General features: G+C 42.8%; 1 protein-coding gene across 2 annotated transcripts in view; it reads right to left on the minus strand.

Moving 5' to 3' along the window:
- The window catches only part of STS (steroid sulfatase), a 134,726-nt gene that overhangs the window by 96,922 nt on the left and 12,687 nt on the right, over positions 1-25,117 (minus strand). For both annotated transcript variants that reach the window (XM_048495184.1, XM_048495183.1), the window contains exons 2-3: positions 7,488-7,664; positions 702-823 (exon numbers count right to left, since the gene is read on the minus strand). In XM_048495184.1, the coding sequence (XP_048351141.1) occupies positions 702-823; positions 7,488-7,664 (299 nt within the window). The remainder of the gene's footprint in view (positions 1-701; positions 824-7,487; positions 7,665-25,117) is intronic.

The raw sequence follows: 25,117 nt of genomic DNA on the forward strand, positions 1-25,117 counted from the left end.
AACATATATGGAGAAATGCCTCTTGATTAGAAATTTTGGAACAAAAGGTGCATTTTTGTAATTAATGAAATAAGAGACTGAATTTGTTCATGTGTATCACATTTTTAAAAACCTTCTGATGTATGTAATTAAAAAGTCCTCCTTGAAAAAATATATTTCTATCATTAAGGATTATTGTTACAAAGCACTGGAAACAAATCATTGTGACAGAATTGTTGATGGTGCATTTTGGGTAAATGAAATAGACGAAGTACCTGACCTGATACATCTTCAGACTGAAAATAGAAACTGTGATTCAAGATGGGCTCCGTTTGTTATATACTAGAACAATTAATTTCAGTTTGAAAAATGTATTATTTTTCTCTTTGGTAGTGTATGGTTTCAATAATACTAATACTGCAATGTTATAAATTGAAATTATACTGGAACATTCTGGTAGTGTATGGTTTCAATAACACTAATACTGCAATGTTATAAATTGAAATTATACTGGAATATTCTGCTCCAAAGTATAATCAAACAAGAGAAAGTTTAAATTTCCTCTGTTAAGTGCATTTTAGGTATTAAGTTTGATGTAATAAAACTGAAAATGTATGACAGCATAATTATCAAACTGATTTAAATTATTTTGCAATATTTACAACTGCAGTCACAAATAACATGACATAAAAATATTTAAATAACCTAGAAACACACCTTACCTGATCTAATTGAATACCGGCCTGTCAAAAAAGCAGCTCTGCTTGGAGTACAAAGTGGCGAGGCTGCTATATGTTGAGTCAACATGGCACCTTCTTTAGCTAATTTGTCAATATTAGGAGTTCTGGATGAAAAGAAAAATGTTAAATGGTTTTGCATTTGAGATACACAGAGAAGAGATGTGTCAGTATAACCATTCTGATAATGTTAATGGACTTAAAGTTAAAAGTGATGTTAAAGGTGAAGTTAAAGGTAATGACCCCCTGTGCAAGCACTGGGTTATTACTGATCCATGGGGTGACTCACATCACAATGTTTCCTAGGAAGTCTTTGCTTACAGAATGGTTTGCCATTGCCCTTCCCCAACAGCACATGCCCAGGGCACTGTGCCTCCCTTCCCCACCCCACAGTAGCTAAGCGACTGATTCCCATGGATGACTGCAGGAACTGGGGCATGAAGTGTTATGTATGAAGCCTTTTTAAAATGGATACTCTAAATCACAGAATCATTATTTCATTTGCAGTTATCAAATGCAATTTCAGTGTATTTAAAAATATATACACTAAATATATTAATTCATACCTGGTCTCTACTGTTGTTTGTAGGAAATGGTTCCCCATTCTTATACTTTATGATCAATTATCAACAACATGCATATATTGTATAACTAGTGCATTATACTATTCATATTTGTTACCAAAACATTGTTTCCATTAAGCCAACAATTATAATAGTTTAAACTAAAATACTACATTTTTAATACAACTGCTATGTTACAAAGTATTCTACAGAAGGAATTTGCAAGTGAATTTAGCAATAGTTTAAATCACATTGGTCCAAGCTATTTACAAAATAAACAGAGGAATAATCAACCAACACAAGCAATTTAGAGAAGTTCTTAAATCTGGTTGAACTTCCTTTTGAATAACTAGAACCACTCAGCAATTATTTACGGAGTGGTCACAGGATAATCCTTCAAATAATTTCAGAACCTTCCGCCAATGAACAATACCACAGTTAATAATATGCCTCCATACAAATGTAGTTTAGTTAGAACATAACTAATAGTTGCTTCTGGCTTCTCAGCCCAATGCTAGGTACTGTTGTATCTTTTTAAAACCTTTGTGGATCATGATTGGCATATGTTACTGAATATGTTCCCTAAGTTAAGACATTGGTCATGTGTTGAAATTGTGGTTGAGGGTCTTTATTAAAAGAAAATTAGAGTGTTAGTAGTTAAGACTAGGACTTTCTTCGTAGTGGACTTTATCGCAGGGTTGAAGAATAAATTCCCTTCAGGCCACCTCAGACATAATTTCTTCTTTACAAAATAGTGTCACAGCAGAGGCGTATGGGGAGAATGGTTTATTAAATCAAATAAACAAACAAACAAACAAACAAATAAATGGAACCCGGAAGCAAAAAACACTCCAGACACACACACCCCGGCACACAGCACTGCTTACTCGCAAGTAAGCACCGCTTACTCGCAGCCCCTCTTCCCAGTCCAGCAGCCGGGGTGCCAGTTTCTCTCTTTTTTTCCTGGGGAGCTCCCTATTAGATTGCTATATACCAACACATAAGAGAGACACACACCGCCTGGGGCACGTTCATGTCACAAAGTTCAGGAGCTGCAAATTGGAGATGGGAGAGGTAAATGGATGCCCGGTACTCTGGATGTGGCACCTTTGGCAAGCGTGGCCGGAAAAGGTGGGGGAAAAGTGATAGCCGCTGCTGTTCGCACGGCAGTGGCTTCCAGCCGGCGTTTCCAAGCGTGGGGAAGCGTGGTTTGGAAACACTGGCTCGGCGCCGGGGGGGCGGCGCGAGGGCGGAGCGGCTGCGAAGCAGCTGCGCCCCCTGTGCGAATGGCGGCCTGGGGACAGCGTTTTTGCCGTCTCCAGGCCGCCATATTCCGCCTGTGTGGAAACGGCCATGGCTAAATGTTTTGAACTATATGAAAAATGTAAAGGGAAAATTTTGGGACATGTATATAAGTATATGGTTGATGACAAAGACTTTATGATAAGAACACTGAATAAAAATGGGAGAAGGAAGGTTTTCTAGACACTGGGAAAACTGAAAATTTAATAGACAGTTGGGAAAACATAAAGATTGAGAAATATATAAAGTTGGAAAGAAAAGTAATATTGAAATGGTATAGAACACCAAAACAACTAGCATACATGATTAAAGGACTTAGTCCTAAATGCTGGCACTGGGAAGAAGAGGAGGCATATTATAGCCATATGTGGACGGAATGTATAGAAGTGAAAAAAATTTGGACAGCCGTATTGTTATATATCGAGAAACTGGTGAAGATTTATATTGGGATAAATAATGATTTAATGTTCATGGGTGTAATGGAGGATAGAAGGGTAGATAAAAATATAGCTGTATGTATAAAATAATGATCAAAGCAGCACATGCAACAATAGCTTTAGGCTGGAAAGAAAAGAAAAAATGAACAATCCAGAAATGGTTGGAATATATCTGGGAACAAGTGACACTGGACATTTTCGATATAATAACAAAAAATAAACTGTGGCAAGATAAACAGAGTAAAATTCTGAAGATATGGACAATATATGTGGACTGGATGAAAGAAGCTGGAGTCAATGAGGAGATATGGGAGAAGAGATTACAAAGAATGAACTTACTGCTGTTTGTTTGATAAAACTATGAAGAAAATACAGGGGGGAGGGGAAAAGGGGGAAAATGTATTGTTTGAAAACAAATGAAGAAAAGTATTAATATAAAATGGAATATTCAAATGATACAATAAAAAATTAAAAACAAATTGGAGACAGGGAGAGAAAGCAAGTAAGCAAAACCCTGCAGGGCTTGCGGCGGCAACTGTGTGGGGAACAGAATAGGTCTTTTGCAGATGAGGAGACACAAAATGCACGCTGCACATTCAACCAGTATATCCCGCTGCAACCCAATCTGGATGGGAAAAGTCCTTTTTCCCTACACTCTTCCAACTATAACCCATAAGCACACACACACACACAAACCCACCCGGGAGGCAGGGGTCCCTACCCCACCTTCTCCCACTGCCCCAAATCCCTGCTGTGGCTCCCACCAGAATTAGGCATCCCCCCAAACAGTCCTTTAGAAGAGTCAAGAATTCACTCTCCAGCTCCTGGGGCGGCTGCAAAATCCATCCCCACCCCACAAGAATGACTGTGAAATGCTCCCCACATTTCCCTTCCACCACCCCCTGCTGCTCTCCTGAAGGAAAGGGGATGCAAAGGGACCTCTCTCTCTTTTGTTCCTCTTGCACTCACATTCACTTACGATTTAGGAACGCTCCCCAGTGACCCACCCATCTGCTGGCAACTTCAGAGTCATTTGCCCACTTTCCCCAGATTAACTTCCATCCCCTGGGCTGGAGGTCAGGATGGATCTGCTCCTGCTATTTCCCCTATGCTCCCCCTGCATCTTTTTTCTTCTTCACCCCCTCCGTTTCATAAGGGAGGGCGAGGAGGAGGTGCGCTTGCTTCCCTTTATCTGTCTCTCCAACGTGCATCCTCAGCTACGAGAGGAAACCCAAGCCTCCCCCCTCCCCTGCATTTGGCACTGTGGTTCTCCTAACGCGTTAACAATTAGATTGGAACCAGCTGTTTCCTTGCCCCCCCTTCTCTCTTTATTTTTTCTCTCCATCTCTTGAGGAGTCCTGACAAATTTGGTCTAGGGCTGTGAGCACAAGTGAGCATGCACACATAGAGTCAGGGCTGGGGACAGGAGAAACTGCTGCTGTTGCAGCCGCCCAGGTGGCTGTTCTTGCTCTGGCCCTGCTGCACCAATAGTTTGCAGACAAATTCTTTTTCTAAAATTAATTGTTTTAGATATACAGCACATTTCTGAGGGGAGGAGCCAAAAGCACATAGGGATACAACCAGCCACTATGCCAGCAAATCCCTGAGATAAGTTCACCCCAGACAGCCATCAGCACACTCCACACTGGTGGGCAAAAGGAAGGGCCTGTGGATGAGGCATGTTTGGTTGCCCCCCTCCCCCCACCCCCATCCATCCCATCCTGGAAAACCTCCTGACTATGACACTAAATAAGCACCCATGGTGTCTGGGGAAGAAGAAGGATTTATATCCCCCTTTCTCTCCTGTAGGAGACTCAAAGGGCCTTACAAATTCCTTTCCCTTCCCCCCTCACAACAAATATCCTGTGAAGTAGATGGGTCTGAGAGAGCTCTGCAAAGCTGTGACTAGAGAAGGTCACCCAGCTGGCATGTGTTGGAGTGTATAGGCTAATCTGAATTCCCCAGATAAACCTCCACAGCTCAAGTGGCAGAGTGGGGATTCAAACTCTTTTCCTCCAGATTAGAGTACACCTGCTCTTAACCACTACGCCACTGCTGTTCCCACCTGCTACAACACCCCAAACACCATACCTGCTACCACATCTCTGGGACTCTAAGAATAGAACACAATGGTGTGCAAGCTTGATTAGGAAATGAGGGGTGGTGGTGATGATTCCTCTGTTTTTAGCTACTGCCACTATTTTTTTTTGGTGCAGGTCTGTGGCTTTAAGGGGATGAAACAGAGTCTACAGGTATGGGCAGGTACTGTGTGAACCTGTCCCTCTCCTCCCCTCTCCTCATGTGTCCCTGGGGCTAGGTCCCTGTTGCTGCCATGATTGCTTGGCCCCCTATCCATCATGGACATGCAGTTTACCCTTGTGATGCCTTGTAGGTGCAACAGTGCAGCTGCTGGAATACTGGAGCAGCCATGGCCTGTACAGCCCCATTGATTAAGGCGGCTTATGAAGCGCTTTGCAGAGTATTGTGACTCCAATAGACTAACAATAAACTATGAGAAGACCAAGATAATGGTTTTTACTAGATCTTTGAAGAAATATGACTGGAAAATAAACAATGTCCCTCTCGAACAGGTCAATCGTTTTAAATACCTTGGCCTTCTTTTTTCACACAATCTCTCATGGATCCCCCATAAAAAAGCAATACTTACCCAGTAATCATCTAGTACTAATCTAAGGAATCCCTCCGCTTTTTTTTCTATAGCAGAGGGCACTCTTTTATTCCTGCCGCATTGAAGATTTTTAATGCGAAGATTGAATCCCAATTACTTTATGGGGCTCCAATCTGGATACAGGCTGTCAACCATTCACTCAGTTCTCTCCAATCCATGTTTTTCCATAAAATTATGGGATTACCTAACTGTGTCCCCTACGCAGCCCTATGTTTGGAACTTGGGCAAAATTCCTTGGAACTTAAAGCCTGGTTTAGAGCTTTTAGATTTTGGCTGTGTCTTCATTATCTTCCATCGGAACATTCCCTTGTTTCCTTAATACTCCCAGACACACAGGCTAACCCCTGGTTTTCTCTGATTGAAAATAAAATTGTATCTATCGGTTTGTCTCTCAAATCACTCTACTCTCTTTCCTGCTCAGAAGCGTACAAACTACTCAAAGACCGAGCTCTTTAGATTTGGGAATTTGCAGAACTGTATCTAGCAGCTAAAAGAACTTGCTCTCCCACACAATTTTTAATTCCATTTGAGCAGGGTCGTATGCCCACTATTTATATTTTCTAACTAACCCCTGCTCAAGGAGAGCCTTTACAATTGCTAGATTCAATGTTATGCCATCTGCCTTACTACATGGCAGGTTTAATAACCTGGAAAAATCTAAAAGGTTGTGTAGCTGTAATTCTAAGGTAGTTGAAACATTGGCTCACCAGCTATTACATTGCACTACATTTGCTAAAATTAGATCTAAATATGTCAATCTACACCCTCTCTTCCAATCTGAGTTAATAGGTTCGATTAGATTATTTCTCTTGTTGAATAATTCTGATTCTGTTTTTTGTGAAGAGGTTGCAAGTTTTGTTATAGAAATAATTCAGAGCCAGTAATAATATGTACATATCTGAGGTTATCCTTTTTGCCTTTTAAATTTTTTATGTTTGCTGTGTTTTGTTGCTGTTGTTCTATGTATGCCAATAAAGGCTTTGCTTTGCTTTGCATTTGCCTGGAGCCCAGTCTGTGCAGTTTCCCCTTAGGATGTGACAGCATCCAGCCACCTCAAACTCAATGGCTTTCAGGATTGCACTGATAGGCATTTGTTTTATTCTCTCCCCCCCCCCTTTCTCTTTGATGTATTTTTGTGGAGAAAGCAAAGCACCCTTTTATAACGACAGCTTGCAGTTGTTTTATGTTAGCAGGTTTGGGAATGAAATTCTGAAATTTTAGAAAACCTCCCTCCTAACACTCCTCTTTTCAATTTATCTTTGATCAAGATGAAATTAATTAGAAACAGACTCCAAGTTTCTAAAAAAAAATGGTCATGGAAAAAGACTGTTGGATTTCACAGAGGAATCAGGTAAAGAGGAATTCAGAAATTTGTTTTTGCAGATGAAAAGCAGCAGGCATGGCAGGGACTGGCACTGCCTGCCAGTTTCTTCCTGTAAAATTCCATCTCTCTATTGTATTATTGTACTGTTTACAAGGTAAACATTCATCTGTAATTTTGGCTGGGGACTGTATTGTGGGAGAATTGAATTGCTAGTGGACGGGGAAAGTTTTATGTATCACTGAACAGTTTAATTTTGTAAACTGGCCCTCTCTGTAGAACAGAAATGATGCTTCGGTTTTTAATACATGAGGTGTCCAGAGACCATGTAATTCCATTCTCTGTTTGTAGACTGCATAAAGCTGCAAAGCTACAAATCACTAGACCAAATGCATTTTAGATTAAACATATTACGCATAAAAATAACATGCACCCCGTGCTTCAAGACAGTTAACAAACCTTAGTGTCCTGTTCCCGTAGCATCCCAAGTCTCCAATGCCAAGGTCATCGGCCATGAATATGACAAAATTGGGCTTTGAAACACTTCCATTAGCGTTGCTTGCATCCCAGAGACAAAATAGCACATGAAAAAGCAGTATCATCCTTTTGCTTGTAGATGAAAACATTTCAAATGCACTAGGATTAAAAAAAATCCCAGTGGTTAATTTAAACATCACTACCAGTTATAATAAGAGCCACGCACACAGACCATGAACTTTTGTTCCCTAGAATTGCCAATATTAAAATTTAAAAGCAATATATTTGACTTTCCTGTACCTTTCATATTTGTAAATATTTCCATATTTTCTCCCAACAGATGTACTGAAACAGAAAGCTAAACCTTAACACATAATGGGAGATTACCATTTATACTGGAGTGTGGTCAAGGACACTGCATATTCAGAAAAGTAATTCATCTGTGAATCACAGATATGCCAGTTGTAAATAATTCCACATTCAGACCACTATTTCACAGAAGGATTCTTAGGTGAGAAACAGGTTTCATGAACATGCTGCTGCCTATGCGGAAGGGCCCATAGTTTCTGAGATCAGACTGTGCTTTGTAAACTAATTCCTCAGCTAGTGTGACCATTTCATTTGATTGGCCATGGAATGATCACAAGCTGCTTGAAGTTCCACTGGATATTGCTCTGGACTGGCCAGAGGACTGAGATTGGTCTGAGCAAAAGGGAAACCTTGGTCACTTAGGACACATGGTAGGGAAAATCCCTATTTCCTGTTCATGGCTTTCCTGTTTATGTGAGTGTCTGGCTTGTAAATACTTACACTTTGCAAAGATTTTAAGGCCAGATGCACCCTGAGTTTTTGGGTGAGCAAGGAAAGTAAAGCATGTTCAGTTTGTTGTTGAAAGAGTAGGATTAAAAGCCCAGTTTGGTCTCAAGTCATTCTAAGTGTGACCAGCCATTCCATTAGGAGTGAGATATGTGTTGTTTTTGGTTAACCTGGGCATGGGATCCCTGGCACCTGACAGACCTCTGTCTCCATTTTTTATCATGTCAGCTGCATAGCTGTCTTACTGTGTTCCATTAGCTCCCTCCATGCACTATTGTTTAATCTCTTTTCCCCCTTTCATTTAGTCCTGTGTTCTTTAGAGACACATCTCTCTAGTACTGAGGGAAATATATGGTCATCTTAATTATTAAAAGATTTTAGGAATTGTTTGACTTGGACTTGCCAAAGATGATTTTTGAATTTGTTAATACATATAACAGTTCTAGAAATGACATAGTATAAAGTAGCCATCAAGAGCTACTTTTTTTCTACATAAAGGTCCCCCTTCCCAACAATATCCAGGGATATGCTACTGAAACATCCACCAGCTGTTTTTCCTCTACAATGAGCTATGTAGTATTTGCTATCTCTCTGCGTCCCTCTAGTCTTCAATACAATAACTTGACACTTCATGTGTAGTTGTAATCTTATATATATATACTTTCACAGGCTGAGAAAAAAATAAGCTCAGTCTTCTCACCTATTAGTTGCTTGTCATCAAATTTATCATTCTTGAAACATGTAGCAGATGCAGCCTGGTTTGTTTTAAACAACCTTCAAATCCATTCACACCTCCTAACACTTTTCAGAGTCTGAGTAACTGCTTTACTTTACAATATTTCTTTCATTCAACTTTATCTGGAAATGTTTTAGAAATGCTGCTTGTGCATTCTTGCTCTGTACTCATATACACAGAAATAGAAAAGTAATCAAAATACTTGTTAATGATATTGTTAATGGTATTCATTAATTATTAATATTCATAAAAGGCAAGTAATAAATGTATCAGTTTGAACAATGAAAAAAATTGACACTAGAAGAAACTATAACAAAGCTTTTGAGCCACAGAAATCATTTTACACATTAACTGCTGAAGTTACTAGACTACTATGGCTGGTCACCCTTCGTCTCTATCCCACTCTTTTTTAGGTGCCAAGTCAAAATATTTCTTTTTACCTACACCTTTAAGGAACTGAATTTTAACTAATATTGGGGAGAAACTTAAGTTTTTTCCATCACATGGGTTCACTAGTCAATACGAATCTCCTACCCCTCCTGCTATTAGCTCTGAAGATAAACGCCAGTATGGGGATATCAGCAAAAATAGATAAAGAAGAAAAACCAAAATTGCTGGTGATTATTAGGAAAGGAATTGGAAATAAAACAGCCTATATTCTAATGTCCCTGCATAGATTCTATGGTACAACCTCATTGGGAATCCTATATACACTTCTGGTCACCATATTTCAAAAAGGACATTACAGAGCTAGAAAAGTTTAGAAGAGGGCAACAAAGATCATTAAGGGGCTGGAGCAACTTCCTATGGTGAAAGGCTGAAAAGTCTTGGAATTATACAGGGAACTTTTTCTCCCTTTCCAAAAATACTAGAACAAAAATACTGAAGCTGATTTGCAGTAGCTTCAGGGGAGACAACAGGATATAATCATGTAATTCTTTATAATTCTTTATAATTCTTTATTCAACAAGTTATTAAAATGTGGAATTCACTGGCAGACAATGCAGTGATGGCCACAAGCACTGATGGCTTTAAAAGAGGTTTAGACAGATTTGTGGAGAATAGTTCAGTGCCAGATTAACCTAGTAGCAAAAGTAGCATATGCTCCTGCATTAAATGTTTGCAAGCTACCTGGTGAAATCAGCATCTTGCTGTATTCTCATGATGGGCAAAGATGGGCAAAGAATACTGGACTGTGTGGAAGCCCATAACTTGGCCATAGCTAACACATTCTTTCAGAAGAGGGTGTCACATTTAGCTACAGACACAAGCAGTGGCCACTTGACACAAGTTGACTACTGGATGGTGAGAAGAACGGATTTGAAACCCCTTAAAGACACAAAAGCAGTGGCGTTCCTGCCTAGGGACAGGGGGTACCCTATGACCCCATTTGGTCATGTGGGGGGGGAGCCAACATTTCAGGGTCGTTTGTGTGTTTTTAAAATTTTAAGGTGTTTTTTCACGTTCCGGCCTGCAGGGGGCGCAGTTTTAAGGCTAGCGGCCCTGATGATACCACCCAAATTTGGTAATGTTTGGTTCAGGAGCAGCAAAGTTATGAACCCCCAAAGGGGGTGCCCCTATCCCCCATTGTTTCCAATGGGAGCTAATAGGAGATGGGGGCTACAGTTTTGAGGGTCCATAACTTTGGCCCCCCTGAACCAAACTGCACCAAACCTGGGGGGTATCATTAGGGTAGTCTCCTGATGAGACCCTGAAAGCTTTGAGACTGTGCCTTCAGAAATGTGCCCCCCCCAGCCTGCAACCCCCATTGACAGCAATACAGAAAACTCAATGCAGAACAAAGATTCTTGGCCAATTTCGGGATGTTCTTGCAGGGAGGGCATTCTTGGACGTATCAGCACCAAAATTTCAGGGTATCATCTGGAGACTGTCATGATGGCAACCCCAAGTTTTGGTGCAGTTTGGTTCAGGGGGTCCGAAGTTATGGACCCTCAAAAGGGTAGCCCCCATCTCCTTAGCAAAGAATGGGGGATGGGGTACCCCCTTTGAGGGTCCATAACTTTGGACCCCCTAAACCAAACTGCACCAAACTTGTGGGGGTCCCATTAGGATAGTTTCCAGATGATACCCTGACATTTTGGTGCTGATACATCCAAAAATGCGCCCCCTTCAAGAACATCCTAGAAATTTGCCCAAGAATCTTTGTTCTGCATTGAGTTTTCTGTATTGCTGTCAATGGGGGTTGCAGGCTGGGGGGGGCACATTTCTGAAGGCACAGTCTCAAAGCTTTCAGGGTCTCATCAGGCTGCACATTTTTGAAGATAGAGGCACCAGACTTTTTTGACGATAGAGGCACCCATAAAATTGAACCCCCAGAAGCAAAGGGCTCCAAACCTGGAAGCTATTACCAGGAGGCCCTCCTGGAGCCACCTTGAAAGTCTGGTGCCTCTATCTTCAAAAATGTGCAGCCTGCCTACACACTCAGAAATTCCCCATTGGCTACAATGGAGCAAAGTCACTGCAAAACAAAGAATCTTGGGCAAATTTCTTGGGGTGCCTGGAAGGGATGTATTTTTAAAGCTAGTGACACCAAATTTTCAGGGTATCATCTGGTAACTATTCTTATGATTCCACCCACGTTTGGTGAAGTTATGTTCAGGGGGACCAAAGTTATGGTCCCTCAAATGAGTAGCCCCCATCTCAGGTTAGCTCCCATTGAAAACAATGGGGATGGGGGCATTCCATTTGGGCGTCCATAACTTTGCTGCTCCTGAACCAAACATCACCAAACTCAGGTGGTATCATCAGGGCAATCTCTAGATGATGCCCTGAAATCATGGTGCCGCTAGCTTTAAAAATGTGCTCCCTGCAGGCCGAAAAAACACCAAAAATACCCCACCCCCCCAAAAAAACACCAAATACCTTGCATTTGCATTTGTTCATACTTGGGTAGGACATAATCGGACAATTTTTGTCCGAATGTGCCCAAATTTGCCCAGATTCCAGCCGAATCTGCTATTTGTTTCATCTGAATCTCCAACCCTCAAAAGTGATGCTGCTTCCGGGGGGGGGAGAATCTACCCCCAAAAGCATCACTTTCAATTTTGTTTTAACCGGGCCCCCAGATTCTCCCTTTAAGGTAGATTTAAAAGAAGAATCTGAGCTCCCTAGTTTAAACACCATTGAAAGTGATGCTGTTTGGAGGTGGATTCCACTGGAGGTGTTTTGTGAGAGATGATGCTGACATTTGTTTGGTAAATGTTTTGCTGGGGGTGATTTGTGAGAGATTTATATGCTTTACTTGCACTGGCTTGGAGTTGTTTCTCAGGCTAACAACCTACCTCATAGGGTTGTTGTGATTAGGACATTAGGAAAAGAGTTGGTGGGGAGAGAGCCATGTATGTTTTGCTGGGAGTGGGAGGTGTTTTGTGAGCTGGTACAAAAAAATCATTGTTTGGACATGGTGGGGGAGGGTGGCCGCCCATACGCCGGATGCGGGGGGGGGGGGGGCAAACTCAGGTTTTGTCCCCGGGCGCCAGTTTTCCTAGGTAGGCCCCTGCACAAAAGTTGTCCTTTCTGAAAACATAGCTCCACAGCATAGGTTACTCATTTTGGACATTCAAAAGAACCATTTGAAGCAACAGAAAAAACCTGAAACTGGGCAAGCAAAATTCAAATGGTGGAAACCAAAAGAACATTCAGGGAGCTCAGCTGCTGCTCTGAAAAACTTCAAAGTAAACCCTGGCCAGTCAGCAGGTAAAATGTGGAAGGGTGCTGCAAACCAAAATCACCTATCTGCTGAAACAACTGTCGGAAAAACAAAGCCAGGATGTCAGTACATTGACAAGCAAACCTGGTGGTGGTGTGCAAGTGTACAAATTGCAATCAAGAAAAAGAAGCAGGCATTTTTAACATGGAGAAAATCACAACTCCAAACAGACAGGAACACATACCAACTACTGAAATCAGCAGCAAAGATTAACCCTGAAAGCCTCATTGGTCTACAAGGGGCTACTGGACTCAAGTCTAGCAATTCCAATATAGCTGATGCTGTCCTATAACACAGCCACTGACTCTTCAATCAGAAAACCATCCTAGTTAGATATTATTCAACACCTGCCATCTTTGGCCCAAGCAGGGGAAAAAACATCCTGTCAAAATACTGTCACAGACTTATCTCACTACAATTCTAAAGACTGACCGTCCCACTAACACCTCCCATTCCCTGAGAGATAACCAAATTACTAAACTGAGGCTATCACAGTTTAGTCACATTATAAGAAGACAAGTTACTGGAAAAGCCATTGCTTGGAAAAGCTGAGGGTAGCAGGAAAAGAGGAAGACTCGATATGATATGGTTTGGCTCTGTAAAGGAAACCACGGCCCCCTGTTTTCAAGAACTGAACGAGGCTGTTAACAATAGGATGTTTTGGAGAACACTGCCTTTATAGGGTAGCCAGAAGTCAGAAGCAATTTGGTGGCACTAAACACATATAAATAAATCACTGAAGAGGGATTCTTACCTTCTGCTAGAATCTGCAATTGAGATATAAAATCCAAAGAACTTTATTTCCTCGACTTGTGAAATGCATAAAGTGTTAATGTTTAACTAATCAACTTATTCCTTGTTCTGAACCAGAGCAATCTGATCCCATTATGGTACGTTAAAAATTAACTTGGTTAGATTTGAAAGAACCACTATATCCTATTTTGAAATTTAAAGTTTGCTACATCAGAATACCTTATAAGAGATTATTACATATTCAGTCTAGTGACACTCGCTTTGTGGAAAAGAGAAATTTAACTACATACTGCCCATTTGTAAATATTTTGAACACATCAAGTTTTTTAATGTTGAGAAATAAATTAGTACTATACCTAGATTTGTAAATCTGTTGTGGCCCACACAGTATGGAATAATCTGTCTGAGGAGATCACGAAGGTTCCCACTTTCCTGGCTTTCTGCATACTATGCAAAAGGGCTTGTTTACACAAGCAATAGAGTTGCACTATGCAAAATTGTTGTAAATTAACTTGGATAACTGATTTGGAACTGTTTATACTATTGGTATTGCTTGCTTTATGTGTGTAACATTACTATGTAACACTGCATCATTTTATGAGTCATGCTAATACTTATGGTATTGCTTTAATTCTGTTTTCAGATTTCTGGTTGGTTCTAGATTTCTACAATCCTAATCCTATTGCACTGTTTATTGACTAACCCATTCTGTTGATTGTATTATGTTGATTGACTCAATGGGCTTTTATGCACTTGCCTTGAGTGCACATTCCCATGGGTTGAATTCTCAGTTACTCACACATATCCCCCTCTCTGGAACTCACCTGCTCTCAGGTCTGAGAATCTGCCATTTCTGAAAGCTCTCGAAGTATGACTTCCAGGAATCAATATGTTTCTCCATTACTTTAGGTTTTCTCACTCCCTCCAGCTTTGCTTGTCCACACCAGAGCAGTAACTCCTGCTTGGATTGAACAAGAAAGTGGGAGGCAGGCCAAATGGCAGATCAGTTTGACTGTGTACGCTTCACAGTGAGTTTCTCCTGTTTAAACAAAGGGGTTATGTGGAACAGGGCCCTGGGGTGTGCTTGTTGGTGCAAGGAGATCTCAGCAACAGAACAAATGAGAGATACTGCCTTTATAACGGTATAGTCTTTGGTTGCTTTTCTTAAAACAACCTTCTGACAATATATTTCCTTGTGAGCTTATTTCTCTTAAATTCATAAAACAATCCAAATTCTTGGCAGAACATGGAGATGCCATCACCCATATCTTCAGCATACAGTGATCTGACCACAACAAAGGCCTTATTTAAAAAGCTTGAAATACCAGTAATCAGAGCGTACCAGCAGATGACGAATTCCCAATTATAAATGCACACTGTAATGTAAAAATATCCAAATAAAAATCCAACTATATCATAAGCTAAACACAGTTCTCAGCATGCAGTTATGCTACACATAAGTCCCCAAAAGATCACAGGAATGTATCTGTTGTGTAGAACTAATATTGGAATCTTATGCAGTTATTCCAGTCTAAATCCATTCCACTCAATGAGTTTAGACTGGAATAACTGCACAAATTCCACTGTAAAAGGGCCAAACTATTTTGTAAGCAACTGTATCTATGGAGATTTGGTTCACTTCCAACAAACATTACTTACTGTTTGTTAGGCTTTAGATGATTTTTCTTTTTCTTTTTATTCTGCTTAAATTTATTTATTTATTTATTTGTTTGTTTGTTGGGTTTATAAACCGCCCTCCCCCGAAGGGCTCAGGGCGGTGTACAGCATGTAAGTAGAGCACAATCAGATTAAAATACAATAAATACATAAGTTACGATGGCTCCAATAAAAATAAACCCTACCCCATTAAAAATACGGCCTATAATTTATATAATATTAACATTAATATCAACTATCAACTAGGATGGCGCCTACTATCAATTCCCTGTAAAACCATACATCGGAAGGGAAGGGCGGTAGGGCCACATGATGTTATTGCAGCAGAGGAGGAAGGAGAAAAGGGGGGGCCCTATCAACGGCCAGCCTCCCCAAAGGCCTGGTGGAACAGTACGGTCTTACAGGCCCTGCGGAACTCAGCAAGGTCCCGCAGGGCCCGGACAGTTGATGGAAGAGCGTTCCACCAGGCAGGGGCCAGAGCTGTGAAGGTTCTGGCCCGGGTAGAGGCTAGCCGTATCATGGAGGGGCCAGGGATCACCAGCAAGTTGGCCTCTGCTGATCGCAGAGACCGATTTGGGACATATGGGGTCAGACGGTCCCGCAGGTACGGAGGTCCCAAGCCGCGCAAGGCCTTAAAGGTTAACACCAACACCTTGAAAATGATTCGGTATTCAATGGGTAACCAGTGCAAGCGGCGAAGTACAGGTGTAATGTGTTCTCTTATGGCACCCCCTGCAAGCATACGCGCCGCTGCATTCTGGACCATTTTCAATCTCCGAATCAGGCGCAAGGGAAGGCCTGCGTAGAGCGAGTTGCAATAGTCTAGCCTGGAGGTGACCGTTGCATGGACCACTGTGGCCAAGTCGGTTTGGGAGAGGAAGGGGGCCAGCCGCTGGGCCTGGCGAAGATGGTAAAACACGACCCGGGTAATATGGGCCACCTGGGTCTCCATTGAAAGAGACGAATCCAGGTGGACCCCCAGGTCGCGGACGGAGGGGGTTGGTGCCAATATAGCCCCCTCCCACTCCAGTGGCTGAAAATCCCCCCCCACGCCTCAGCCAGAGGATCTCCGTCTTCGATGGATTCAGCTTCAATCTGCTCTGTTTCAACCACCCAGCCACAGCCTCCAAACAGTGCTGGAGAGCCGCAGGGGCGGCGGCCGCTCCATCAACAGAATGAGCTGGGTGTCATCAGCATATTGGTGACACGTCAGCCCAAAGCTCCGCACCAACTGAGCAAGGGGTCGCATATAGATGTTAAATAATAGTGGGGACAACAGCGCTACCTGAGGCACACCACAATGAAGTGAGCACCTCCGGGATGCTTGGTCCCCACACCACACTTGCTGTGACCGGTCCCGGAGAAACGAGGCACTCAATTCAAGGACAGCGCCCCGCACTCGAAGCGGCCAGGCGGTGGGTCAAAAGGTCGGATCGCACCACATCAAACGCTGTGGTTAGATCTAACAAAACCAGCAACGCCGATCCGCCTCGGTCTAGTTGTAAGCGGAGCAAATCTGTGACAGCGACGAGAACAGTCTCCGTCCCATGCCCAGCACGGAAACCAGACTGGAAGGGATCAAAAGCCGATGTGTCCTCCAGGAAACCCCGAAGCTGCTCCAACACCACTCTCTCAATTACCTTCCCCAGGAACGGTAGGTTCGAAACGGGGCGGTAATTGGCCAGATCGCCAGGATCTAAAGATGGTCTTTTCAAGAGTGGGCGGACCACTGCCTCCTTCAACCCACCAGGAAAGACTCCTTGCTCAAGAGAGCTATTGATGATACTCAACAGGTGGGGTCGTAACTCCCCCTGGCACGCTTTAATAAGCCAGGAGGGGCACGGAGGCGGAGGACAGGTAGTAGGTCTAACAGCAGCCAGGGCCCTGTCGACAGCGGCTTCCGAGAGCGGAGAGAACTGGGCCAAGCAAGGGCCAGAAGACGGCAAGGGAGCCTCCAGTTCACTTATTGACTCTAAGGTGGCAGGGAGGTCTTGGCGGAGCGACATGACTTTATCTGCAAAAAAGCTCATGAATGCCTCACAGCTGATAGCCAATTGACAATTTGTAGACCCCTCGGACAATGAGGTCAAGGACCGAATAATGCGAAATAATTGTGCCGGGCGGGAGCTAGCAGACGTGAGGGAGGCAGAGAAGAACACCCTCTTCGCTTCCTTCGCCGCCACCTCATAGGCTTTCATAAACGTCCTATAAGGTGTTCGTGTAGCCTCGTCACGAGCTTTCCTCCACACTCACTCTAGTTGTCTAAGTTCCCGCTTCATACGGCGTAGCTCCTCAGTATACCAAGGGGCCAGCCGCGAGCGGGGTCTTAGAGGGCGCCGGGGAGCAACCACCTCGATGGCCTCAGAAAGGCGGGAGTTCCAGTCTTCCACTAGCTCATTGAGGGTGCCGGTAGGTTCAGAGTCCCACAGGGCATTCAGGAATCCATTAGGATCCATAAGTCTCCGCGGGCGGACAAAAATTCGTCCGTCGCCTAGACAGGGTTGTTGCGGCATGTCCATCCGAACCTTCAGGGCATAATGGTCAGACCATGGCACTCTATCTATAGAGGACATGACCATATTAACCCCTGACCCGAAGACCAAGTCCAATGTGTGCCCAGCCTCATGAGTGGGGCCAGAATTTACCAAGGAGAGGCCCAGCGCTGCCATGGATAACACCAGGTCCGCAGCCACCGCACATGAGGCGGCGTCGACATGGACATTGAAGTCCCCCAAAACGATAAGCCTGGGGAACCGCAACGCCCAGTCCGCCACCACCTCTAATAGCCGCGGCAGGCTATCTCCCGGTGCGCTAGGCGACCGGTACACCAGGAGAACAGCCAACCTCTCCTGGGCCAGCCACTCCAGGCCGACACACTCCAGTCCATTGATCTCCGGGACAGGGGCTGCCCTAAAAGGGATGGTATTACGGATGAACATTGCCACGCCTCCCCCCCCGGCCCCGTGTTCGTGACCGGTGCAGGCACGCGAAACCTGGGGGTGAGACCTCACCTAAGGCTACGGTCTCCCCTTCACGCACCCAGGTCTCGGTGATACAAGCCAGGTCCATCTGTAGGTCTCCGAGAAAATCCCGGAGAACTGTGGTCTTATTGTTTATGGACCTGGCATTGATCAGCACCAATGACGAAGCGGAGTCTCTCTGAACCATACCACCTACGTTCCTCAGGATAGGTTGGAGGTCAGAAGGTGGGCGAGTATATCTCTCTCTCCCCCACCTTCTCTCATATGGCCGCCGCCTACCATCATACTTACCCCGTCCCATTAACACCGGGATCCCTGAACCCCTAGGTGGGGCCCCCATTTCCTATAGCCCTCTCCTTACCTATCACCCTGGCGAAGAGCTCTCCACCGTAGTGGACTCGTATTCGCCACTCCCAACCGACTAACCTCTAACTAACTAAGCTACAGTTCCAGATTTAACTTCACAACATTGCCCACTCCATGGGCTAATTAATTTCCAGCTATGACAAGTATACCAATAATTATGAAATGTGGTTGTCTAGCTATATAGATCTCATCAAAGAGTCCCCACCCAGGGCTCACACCACCTGGGTAGCACTCTCCGAAGTTGGTCTTTGAGATCTAAAACCAGACAATGGAATCCAAAAAAGGGATACCGGCAGAGGCGGGTGGTCAGTGCAGCGATGGGAGAGCCACTGCCACTGACTCTCAGGTCACGGCCATATCGCCGCCCACCAACAGCTCGGCATCTACAGTTTGCTGAGTCCTAAGTGAGCAAAAACGCTGCTGCTGCTGCTGCTGCCGCTGGTTTCTCAATATGTTAGTTGTATACTGGGCAATCGGCTTTAGGTGAGCAAAAATGCGGAGAAGTGCTTCCCGATTAAAGACGTCGCTCCTTGACTGCATCCACACTGAAACCAGCAGGGCCAACTCCTTCAACGTCCCTAGAATGATCAGCGTGGCCCCGCCTCCGCAGTCAGACCTCACTGCTGTGCTCGTCGTCCTTACAGCCTCGGGCCCGATTTCTGCGATGCCCGATGTAATCGTGAAGATAAACAGATAAGAGAAGATAAACAGATAAGAGAAGCAAGAATGAAGTGTGCAGTGACTACATAAAAGAAAGGGATCTAAAAGCTCAATCCTGACCATAGGTGGCCAGGGATGGTGCTGCTTCCATGCCACCATGCCACCTTCAGAGGGCATCCAGACAGTGCAGGGAGGTGACTAAAAAACAACAACAATCCAGCTGCCTGAAAGCCCTTCATAGGGCTTAATGGAGTTACCCCATCCATGGTGTTTCTGGTCCTAAAGGTCAAGTGGGAGTTGATTAAAGTTGGCTTCGGCCTGGAATGCCTTTGCTGCTCCCCCCCGCTCCATGCTGGTGTCCAGTCAAATACCTGCTTTGCTCCATGCTTGCGCCCACTTCTGGGGTTCACAACCACAGAACTATGAAGCACCTGGTCGCCGGTGCCTTTACTCTCTCAGCTGGAGGAGGTTCCCTTAAACTGGCAGGGAAAGCTAATGCATCCGCATAGCCTACAGCTGCTTCCTATGCCCATTGGTCTACCACTCCGATATAGATTAGCCTTTTAGTTGGATTTTTCGGCATACAATAAACAGCTTTTAAAAATAAATAAACTTTATTTTCTTCACTAATGCCTATTCAAAACACTTTCTGAACTGGTCATGATCATATGATCCATTTAGACTGCCACTGCATGGTTAACTACAAGAAATTACATTGTACTGGGGAAAAGGCCATCTCAGTCTGAAATCTGAACAAGAATATGTTCACAATAAATGCTTTAGGGCACATACATGTTTCTGAATATGAAGCCATAGATGAAATAGTGACTATAATCATATGGCAAAAGCATGACCAGTACTGAAAACAGCATTTATGTAACAGACTCTTCATTTTTATCCCTTCTAATGTCTAGACAGTGTTTAACAGAAAGATGATAGTTCTGTCAGTAGAGGTGCACTAGTTGACAAAGTTGTATGCTTCTGCATTAGAATATAGTCTTGAACAAATATGAAAATTATTCATTTTTACACTGCCTTTGTCAAAACCATTGTTTTGTGCATTATTGAACATAGTACTTTGATACAAGAGCATTTATGCCAAAATGTATTTTTAACTTTCAAACAGATGTGAGGAGCAGGGATAAGTAGGCACTAGGACAGAGCATTTTATAATAAAGACTGTCTGGCATGTTTTGTTCGTGGTAGAGCAGGCGTGGAGCGAGGGGGGACTGCGCCCGGGGCATGCCTGCGTCCTGTGCCCCTGTCATGCTGCCGCCTGCCCCGGAATGCCCCCGGAATGCCCCCGCACCGGCGTGCGCCCAGTGCATTGCACCCCATCCCCTTGGCACTATGCCACTGTGGTAGAGGAACATACAATCAACTACCATCTTCATGTGGAACAGTGTAGTAATATAAAATATGTGATGTGATGATGCAGTGTACAAGTCAAATGAGTCCATGAAGAAACTGTCTTATTATCAAATTTATCATAGCACTTCAAATTTGTCAAATCAAGATTGTGCGCAGTAAATATGGATGAAGTGCAAGCTTAGCATCTGAGATGATGAAATAATCATTCAGGCATTTTACTATGCACTGAACTGTGTGGCTCTTCTCAACTCACATTCTAAGCATGCCAATGTCATCAAATGAATTTGCAGACAGCTATTTGCTCCCCACAGAATCACTGTTTAAAAGTGGAAATGCTGTTTATAGTACATTTATTCATCCCACTTTTACCTCTGGAAAGATTTTTTACATATTTTTAAAAAATCAGCAAAGCTTTATGAAGTGTATGTATACAGTGCACTGTAGGAAGTGATGTCTCTTTCAAGCAAATTTCAGGTCTCAAACTGATGTTTATCTCTTCCTGAAACCAAACCTCAGAATACTGTTGTTGGTAATTACAAAGGAAAAGTTATAACAATCACTTGTGAAGCAAAACTGATAGGCATTATCCTTGTGGAGAAAATCGCATTGAAACTAATCTGTATGCATTGTTCCATTGCTTGTTCTATGTAGACATTTGTGGTAAATATTTAACAGTGCAATCCAGATGGGGCGTGGAGGGAACTGTGCTGTGGTTGGAGATAGTGTGGTGAAGGCAGCACTATGCTATCTTCAAAGGGGCTCAAGTTGATGGCAGGAGGGAAATTCAAAATCCCCCTGCTGCCCAAAGAGTCCCATCCAGGAAACAGACTTACATCACTGTTTTTCTGGCATAAGTCTGAGGGCTGCGCCAGGGGTGTTCCCAGTGCAAAAGCCCAGTGGAAGCTGACTATGGTTGGCTCTACCCCTGGGAACACTCTTCCGTCCTGCCCGCCTCTCAGTTTGCCCTCCCCACTGGCATAAATGCCACTTGTGCCACAGGGAGGGGGACAGCCTTGCACTGGCTCCTAAAGCCACTCCCTCCCCATCAGGATTGGGATGTAAGTTCTGATAAAAAATATCAATACTCCTGACACTCTCAAAGTTCTTTTTTTGATTGATGCCTGATGTATGCCTGATATAATTGAAAATGTGGCACAATTCTTGAGTTGTGCCATAAAATTATTCCATGGATATATTTAAGAGGATTTTATTAAATTATCATTGTATTTTATTTTATATTCTCTCCCTCAATTGTTTTTTCTGACATGATGTATTTATTTCATGCCCACATTTTATGCAGTAAAGAAACTGTGTGTATGTGTGTGAGATGTATGACACTACTTTTTATTTCTGGCAAAGTTTTTCTCCTTTTAATAATTGCTTGATAGACAAAAAATGTAAGTGTGAAACATGCCCTATCAGGATTAGTGCAGATACTGGAATAACATTAAATTTCCACTTATTATGCAGGTTTTTTGAAAACATACTTTATTTAAGTAATTATATCAAATTATACAGTAGCATTAGAAACCAGCATGAAGCATAAAATAAACCATAATTATAGGAAGGGAGAAATCTCCTCCCATGTGATAAAGATTCTTAAACAATGAAAATAAAAAAGAATCTTAAAAAAGAAAAAATAGACCCACCACCACTCACTGCTTTAAATATCATTCGTTAATGAAGTTTTCACCTCTTAAACATTTCTATTATTATGCATTCATAATTACCGTGAAGCCAAACACTTAAAAAGAAAAGATAAAAAAGTACATCAAGAGATCTTTGTATGACTTTTGCTTAGTCATTCTCTGTAACTTATTATATATAATCTCTAGTAAAACAACTTTACAGTTGCTTATCCTTAAGTTAAGTTAATTCATCAGTTCTATAAATCTAATCATAAAGATGTACAAAAGGATGTCAGAACTGAAAGTCTATTAAATTATACAAAACTTTAATTTGTAAAATTATATCTGGCCTTCATATAGCTTTTCCAGGGGGCCCACTTCATTTTTTTCGAACTCTTGAACCTTTGAAGATGTGGTGGCATAACTAAGATGCTGCTTAACTCTATCTGCTTAGCTAAATTCCTGTACTTTATGTACTCAGTCTTCTGTAGTAGGTAGTATCGAAGATCTCCAGTTGGTCGCTAGTAGGGGTCTTGCTGTTGATATTAGGTAAAGGAGAAGATGAAGATTATGTTTAGACAGTTTAAGTTCTGAAAAAGCAGGACTTAAAAGGTAAGTTTCTAATGATCTCTCAAATTTTAATTTTAGTACCTTTTGTATTTGTGTGTGTATTTTAATCCAATTTTTAACAGCTTTGTAGGACCACCAACTATGTATAAAAGAACCCAACTTATTCCCGCATTACCAACATATTGGTGAGTATCCTTTATACATTCTAGCAAGTTTTTGTGGGGTATGGTACCATCTGTAGTGTCCGGGCACGGGCGGAGCTTCGGCGACCGGGACTCCGGCCACCCCCGTGCCTGGACTGGGGTGTGCGGGCAGGCGGGCGGGAGGAAACCACGCCGGCTGGTTAAAGGGCTGACGTGACCCCGAGAGAGTTGGCCGGCCAGGTGAAAGGGGAACACGTCGGAGGAGCGATGGGGAAACCGGGCGAGGGGATGACAGCGCGCACGGAGGCTGTGCAGGACCGTAGCCTCAGCCGCGCCCGGAGCACAGCTGAGCCCATTCGGCATGGCTCACAGTCACTCCAGCTGGGGAAAGGGAGGCTTTTGAGAGCTAGAAGTGCATTTAAGCGGGGAAACTCAGAGGCGCTGGAGCTGCCGCTGCAGCAGGGTGACAGGAGGGTGATTCTTGGTGACAGGAGCAAGGGCGTGAGAGAGCTGAGCCGCGTGGGCAGACTAAAGGCAGCTCAGGCCAGGGAACTAGCTGGAGCCCAGTGAGGCAACTGGGCAGGGCGTGCTGTAGCTTGGTGTGCAGGGTCCAGCTGACAGTGAGGCAACTGCGACAGGACCTTGGCTGGCACGCATAGGGTTTGGGAAGGGAAGGCTGGGAAACCAGGGACGGGCTGCCTCCAACATCAGGCACCCTGTGGGCTAAACTATTTCTTGGCCCCTTGGGCCAATTGGAAAAAGACACCTCTGGGGAGGAAAAACCCCAGGAAAGGGAGGGTGGGAAGGAACCACGGCCCGAGAGCCCTGCACAGGGAGGGGAAGCGCCACATGTAGAATAATTTCAAATTATTCTCTCTTAAAATGGTACAAGGCGTGAATGCATATATATCTGACCGGTATTTTGTCCAGATGTCCAGTTGGATGTTCCTGCCTAGAGTGTCTGTCCATTTAATCATTACTGGTTTGACTAATTCTTGTTCTGTTTTAACTTCTAATAATAGTTTGTAAATTCTGCTGATTTGTTTCTTTTCCTCATTTAATAGTATTTTGTCCAATTCATTATCTTTTCAAACAAATTTATCTGGCATGGTCAATTATGGCCAGACAAAAAAAAAGGCAAAATAAGAACATCTATGGTTATTAAAAAAAATTTGTTGGAAAAATATTACTAAAAATCTGGTCCAAATATCAAATAATTTTCTATGATAAATTACCTGGTTAGGTATCAAGATTTGAAACCTTGCAAATTAAAGATAATAGCATAGGTAAATCATGGCCTAGATACAAGAATTTATTATGAAAAAAAGATGGATATAGCTTTAAATCTAGAGAATCATTAACATTTAATGATAATAATTAACATTAACATTTAATGATAAACCCTGCCATGGTTTACCTATGCACAGCTTTATTATGCAGCTTTTAAAGACACAAGCTTGGACATCTATTTGAAAATAGGTGGCAATCATACCGGTTATTCCTGGTTCTTTTGTTTTACCATTGGGATTTTCCTTTTCAGAGATATGACTTTATTACTCCCCTTTGAAGCTTTCAAGATTAAAAAAAAGAGATCATAACACAAGATGGTTGGCCTCAGGATAACACTTCCTATTTAATTAGAACATACATCAGTATTAATATTGAATATCTTGCTATTTAATGTAGTTTTAGGAAACTGCATTAACCCCATTTGTTTCCATTCCAGATGAGTGCAAAATTGTTAAGCTAAAATATGCAGCTGAAAACTACTGCATTAGATTATAGAAGAAAGCTGTCAAACTTAGCTGTTAACACAACACTAATTTGTTAGAACTTCTTGTAAGTACTGGTTTAAATTGCAGGTCTAGCATTTATGAAATAATTATACAACAAATCATTCCATGAGCGTCTACGTGTGTGTGTGTGTGTGTGTGTGTGTGTGTGTGTGTGTGTGTGTGTGTGTGTGTGTGTGTGTGTGTGTGTGTGTGTGTGTGTGTGCTGGATAATGGCATCATGATAATGATGATGAATTCATTAATCATATTGGATGGCTCAACAAATTCTTTTATATTTTACATTAATGCTTGGTTAACTATGATCACTTTTAACAAGGAATAATATTAAATTAATAACTTTAATTACCACTGTAGCTAGTCATTAGAATGAGCAGCATCAGAAAGC

Source organism: Sphaerodactylus townsendi, linkage group LG04, assembly GCF_021028975.2.
Source record: "Sphaerodactylus townsendi isolate TG3544 linkage group LG04, MPM_Stown_v2.3, whole genome shotgun sequence".
Taxonomy (NCBI): Eukaryota; Metazoa; Chordata; class Lepidosauria; order Squamata; family Sphaerodactylidae; genus Sphaerodactylus; species Sphaerodactylus townsendi.